General features: G+C 37.9%; 1 protein-coding gene across 2 annotated transcripts; it reads left to right on the forward strand.

The window, feature by feature from the left end:
* Positions 1-255: 255 nt before the first annotated feature.
* Positions 256-5,658, forward strand: LOC106068264 (uncharacterized). 2 transcript variants are annotated; one of them, XM_056028038.1, is made up of 3 exons: positions 256-288; positions 436-506; positions 3,581-5,658. In XM_056028038.1, the coding sequence occupies exons 2-3, from the start codon at positions 464-466 to the stop codon at positions 4,564-4,566; spliced, it is 1,029 nt and encodes a 342-aa protein (XP_055884013.1). In that variant the 5' UTR covers positions 256-288; positions 436-463; the 3' UTR covers positions 4,567-5,658. The 2 variants fall into 2 exon arrangements, with proteins under 2 accessions (XP_055884013.1, XP_055884012.1); XM_056028037.1 differs by lacking the exon at positions 256-288 and having other exon boundaries at positions 336-506.
* The last annotated feature ends 301 nt before the right edge of the window (positions 5,659-5,959 follow it).

Below are 5,959 nucleotides of genomic sequence, written 5' to 3' on the forward strand. Positions count from 1 at the left end.
CTTAAATGAGGGCCCGAGTTCGAATCCCGGTGATGACTAGGAATTTTAAATTGATGAGTAGTGCTTGTTGAGCACCTTGTCTAATCTCTGGTGTAGGGGGTATTGTGCGACACTTCTAACTGTGCACTGTGCCAGTATTGGCGCATGCTCCATATTTCGGCCACCCTTGGTTTAAAAAAAAAAAAAAAAAACTTATTTTGGATTTTACCTGTCTGTCAATGATTTTGCATATCGTAAAAATAATTTCGGGATTTTCCGATGTCATAATAACCTTTTGATTTTTTGATGGTAAGAAAGAAACATAGACTAATCAGGTTAATCAATTAAATCAGTATGTTTATTAATATTATGTTTGCTTTTAAGCGAATGAATGTCGATGTTCACATAATTATTATTTTTTTAAATATTTGATTCTACTCTTTTAAATAAATCAAGCGAGACCAGCTGAATAAACGAATAAAAAATGGCTACTAATGATATTGAACCGGATGCAGTACCTTTCACAGGTAGGAATAATTATAGACAGATTGACTGACCATTCAAATAATGATTCAATACTTAATTTTGAAAGAAATTCACTCTCTGGGTGCTGGGGGGGGAGGGGGAGGGTTACAGAACTTTCACCTTCACCTATCCTTCAGCCTATTGGTCCGTTGGGGCACCACACAAGATTTGTCAACCGTCTTTCTCCATTCCTCTGTCTTTTGCCTCTTTCAATGGCAGGCCCGTCCATTCTTTTATGTTGTCCTCCCATCGCTTTCTCTGTCTGCCTCTTCTTCTTTTTCCTGGTACTGTTCAATGAAGGAACGTCTTTGCAAGCCCTTTGACAGAGCTATTAGTGTTAAAAACAACTAAACCTAACCACAAAAAGAGAGACTGATATTGAGATTTAGAACAATGTTACTTGACCTTTGAACTGTGACGTCTACATCAAAGGTAGTGTCCTCGCGCTCCTATAGCACAGTTGAAAGGTCAGAGAGAATATTGTTTCCCAAACTTTTTTCTTACGGAGCACTTCACACATTCTATGTATTTAGTGAAACACTGTTGTTTTTTTTTGTTGAGAGATTAATTCACGTCGTGGCCTACTAGTTAATTATTCCAGTAGTTTGCGGAACACGTATTCAGCCTCGCGGAACACTAGGGTTCCGCGGAACACATTTGTTGAAACACTACTCTAAGCTGCTATTTATATACCTCCAAACAGGAAGACTATCCGCCAGTGTTGCTGTCAACATGCTTAAGTTGCGTTTAAGCATAGTAGTATAATGATAAACACTTATATCATCCAGGGGGCCGAGGGCTTTGCTTTAAGATTTTTGTGCCTCCTTATGTGGCTGGTGAAACCTGTGTTCGCCCGGAATATTCGTCTGCAAACTGGGTAGGTTATTCCAGCTGGAAATTGGCTTATTTGACACCGATAGCAAAAACAAACAGACACAAACACTCTTTTGTTCCCCTGGCAATCAAATCATTAAATAAGAACAACCTGGTATAAACTTTGTCACATGTAAATTATGAGTGAGTCTGGTGTGAATGTACACTTTGGTTTCTTATAGTTATAATGTTTTTTGTTTGGTGCAATGCACAAATTGCAAGACAAATTTCCATACGGACAATAAAGGTTATTATTATAAAAGAACGAGTATTCATTCTCTGGCGAAGCCAGGGTCGAGTTTCGTTAAAGGGAAACAAAATTCATCGTAGTCCCTTTATCAGTTTCCACCGAGGAATTTTCTGGTGATGTGGCAGGCCTGCAGAAGTACCGCCCTCTGACAGGCAACGAGAATGTTCCTAGGAATGCCAAGGGCGTTGAAGGTATCTGTGAGTTCAGTTGTTATTATTCCCTCGGTTGATATGACAATGGGGTATATTGTTATTTTAGATAATTTCCATAAACGCTTAATCTCCAAGCCAAGGTTCCCATATTTTCGTTGTTTTTCCAGCTCAGTTTTTTTTTTAAATTATGAGATAGTGGTACGGCGATGTCAATAATGGTAGCGGCCTTTTCTTTTTTATCGTTGAGCAGCAGATCAGGGCGATTAAAATCTACCGTTTTGTCAGTCAAAATAGGCCTATCCCAGTACAGTAGATGATCCGTAGACTCGAGAACCTCTTGTGGTGAGTATTTATAATATGGAGGAGTATCCTTACCGATCAAATTGTGTGTTAAAGCCAAGTGCTGGTGTATTAGCTTTGCAACTTGGTTATGGCGACCTAGGTAGGCAGATTCCGATAGGGCTGAACATCCCGCCATTATGTGTTCAATTGACTCACCCACATTTCCACATTTTCGGCATTTGTCAACAATATTGAGTTCCTCTTAGACAGCTGAGAGGTGAGAGGGAGCCCTCTAAGCAAGTGGTCCCCAAACATTTCCCTTAACGGAGCACTTGTGTCATCCAGGGAGCTGAGGGCTTTGCACTGCGAGTTTGTGCTATGTGAGCCCGGAATTTTCGGCTGCAAACTGGGCTAGTTTTTCCAGCTGGAGATTTGGTTATTGGCCGTGCTTGCACTGAAACCTTTCTCCACCTTGTGCTCGCTTTCCTTTCGATAGCTGACCTGGGGGCGGGGGGTCGAGTGGAAACGTTCAATCAATTACCAATAAACCTCAACAAGTAGCATATATATATATATAATTAACTAACTTTATTTTAACAAAATTTGTGTGATATCCTCCACGATCATACAGGGTGGGGGTAGGTCAAGTCAGGAGGGGAGTTAATCCAATATAGTCTCCTTATTTGGTCCGCCAATGCTTTAACGGTTGATAAATCATAAGAATCCAAAATCTCTATCTCTATCTTCTCTTATAAAATACACACGTTACTTCAAAAAAGAAGATGATTACGTTCTATGCGTCATGCATTCAGTCATGCATGTTAACCAATAACTTAAATTCTGTCAAGTCACTGGTTTTCCTGGCTAGCTCAGGCAACCCATTCGATGCTCTAATAGCACTAGGGAAGAAGTATTTGTACAAATTTGCCCTAGCATATGGAACGAGGAATGCGCCTTTATCTCATCTTATCCTATCTTATACAACACTGACGTTACTTCAAAAAAGAGTATTTAATATTTTGTTTTTGTATTTGAAGATTATGGTTCAGCGTTTTATGTATAATTGCTACTTTGGAGTCTTCTAGCCTGAAGGCTTTCTAAATTTAGTGATTTAACTAAAGGTGTTACCCTGTTACCCTAGTTAAATATGAATATTTGTTTGTTATGAGTGTCACTGCTCTATTTTGTGTCTGTTCCAGTTTCTTAATGTTTTCTTGAGTTGAGGGGTCGGGTCCCAGGCCATAATTGTACAATATACTATTATTGGCCTAACCAAGGTTAAAAAACATTTTAGTTTTATGTTTTTATTTGAGTTATAGAAATATCTTTTAATGAACGCTAATAGCATTGATAATAAACATTATAAACTGAGACAATGTTGCCTAGTGATACATACTTTAGTTTTCTTTCTTTCCTGCTAGAGAAGACTTTGATGTTTAATTATTTTAAAAAATCAAATACTTTTAACTGATATGAAAATCACATTCAATATAATTTAAAATACTTTTTTTTTCCTCAGAGGCACCACAGACTTTTCCTCATTATCGAGAATATCGGCATTTATTCAATTCTGATTTAAGGAAAGATAACTTTGAAATTTTAATTATCAATGACGATGATGATGAACCACAAGTCAGACAGTTCAAATCCCTGCTAGAGAAAAATGTCAGGTATCAAAAGTATAACGGACTGGCTTACCCTAAAGTTGAGCTACTTAGAGATGTCCAGTTCGAAGACGACGCTCTGACGCCAGAGTTAGACTTTGCTTTAAGTAAAACGCTGCTCATTTTCTTGTTTGCAACTGAGTCTTTCGTTGAGGACAAATGGACTGTCCATTTCGGTCGGTCTTCACTTGAGGATGCTATCAAAAAGAACAATTCGTTTCAATTTATAGTCTACCAGGGAAAACCGAAAAACATTACGATACCAGCAATTCTTGCCTCGTTGAAGCCTCTCAATTTCGACGACAAGGAAAGTAACAATGAAGGTTTATATTCCAACGTCAGAAGTATCCTTGAAAGTAAAGTAAACCATCTGCTTGACAAGGATAAGGAGCTGTCCCTAAGGCGGCGTCAGTTTCTTAAAGATAAATATCCTCAATTGTTAGCAGACGATAATATGACGACTAGGCACATTTCCAGAGGCTATTGTCATCAAAACGGGGAATCCCAACTTTTACATTGCCAGGTTGAAGCATCAAGACAGATATTTGTTCCCAAGAGTGAAGTTCAAAACAATGCCGTGAATGACGTTGAGGTGGATTCCAGCCAAGCAGAGACAACCCCTTACGACCCAGACTCTATTGATCTAACGGTGCTAAATTTCTCTCCATCCCCAGAACAAGTTTGTCGCTTCCCTCCCGTTTTTGACAATACTAAACAAGTCGTCCTAGCTGGACCTTGCGCCCTTGTTCCGCCCAAGGTTCTCGAAGCTGACGCAACACCGGAAGAACAAAGCGCAGACGTGGGAGCTGATTGCAGTGTTGTGATTCTGCCGAAACTTTGACACCTTTTGAATTTTTGATGAAAGATTGATTTGATGATTGTTTTGTTCCTTAAAATAAATCAAATTCGATAAGAAGATAATTTTGTTATCAATTAGAGATGACAATTTAAAGGAACACATACAATCATAAATTAAATTTTAAAAAAATATAAATTAATAATGAAATATTAAAATAATAAAAAATATAAAGCGTATATTAAGTGTAATTGTATTAAATATTTTGAATCACTCATTTAAATAATTAGTAATAGATAACAATAATAAATCTATGCGATTCGAAATATTGTTTTTGCTTAGTCCAATTTCACGCTTTTATGATACAATCCCTTGTATGGAGCAGTTGGGGAAATATTTAGAAAAGGGGGGGGGGGAAGAAGGTTTCCGTGCTGGCTTTTAAAAGCAATTTAAAAAGTTGTTCGACTTGAGTTCGAACTAGAGGGCTCAAGCTGGAAGGCGGATATCCTAGCAAGAGGGGTGGACAAGTGTTTCAAAGAGTAGGCTCAATAGTTTTCTATTGTTGGACTCTTAACGTCATCAGCCTTATAGGCCGCTCGTCTGAAAGGGGAGCTATTGTTGGTCTCAAATGTTGAGACGACGACCTTATTCTCTACACAAAGCTTATCACCAATAAGCTAGGCCTACTTATCTTATATAATACAGACGTTACTTCAAAAAAAGAAGATGATTACGTCCTACGCGTCTTGCATTCAGTCATGCATGTTAACCAATGACTTAAATTCTGCCAAGTCACTGGTTTTCCTGGCTCGCTCAGGCAATCCATTCCTTGCTCTAATAGCACTAGGGAAGAAGGAGTATTTGTACAAATTTGTCCTAGCATATGGGACGAGGAATGTGCCTTTATCTTTGTGTCTCTATATAAATAATTAAATACGACTAATTCATATAATAGTTACTGACATTTTTGATTGATTTATGTGTTATTTGGGACAATGAATGATTGTGTAAAGTTTTTACTTAATCCATGATTGGTTTGTGAAAAAGATTGCATTTTGCATTTGTAACTGACAGACGTGGTGAGCTGATATAAGTATTGTAATAACTTGTGATAAAATAAAGATGTTTGAATTTTTACATATGCATGCTTTTGTTTTTTTTTAACTCGTGGAATCACTCATTTATAGCAAAAGGAGAACCACAATAATGAATGTAATGTCGATATTAGAAGTGGCGTAGCTACTAAGGCGCGAAGGGCTTCATGGCACCTAGCCCCACCCATGTCTAATGGGGTACACAGTGGTCCTTGAACTTATCACGTATATTTGATTTTAAAAGACATAGTGGCGTTTTAAAAAAAAAATAGCTTCCATGTAGTGCAAATTTCATGCGTATAGCAGTCTCAGAGCGCTATGGTTCAATCTCTTTTGTGTACCAG

The sequence above is a fragment of the Biomphalaria glabrata genome, chromosome 4, assembly GCF_947242115.1.
Source record: "Biomphalaria glabrata chromosome 4, xgBioGlab47.1, whole genome shotgun sequence".
NCBI classification, from domain to species: domain Eukaryota; kingdom Metazoa; phylum Mollusca; class Gastropoda; family Planorbidae; genus Biomphalaria; species Biomphalaria glabrata.

What these genes read in the sequence shown, in the direction of transcription:
- LOC106068264 (XM_056028038.1), top strand. Translation starts at nt 464, where the DNA reads ATGGCTACTAATGATATTGAACCGGATGCAGTACCTTTCACAG. An exon ending in GGATGCAGTACCTTTCACAG is followed by an intron (nt 507 to 3,580) that starts GTAGGAATAATT and finishes TTTTTTCCTCAG; the next exon opens with AGGCACCACAGACTTTTCCT.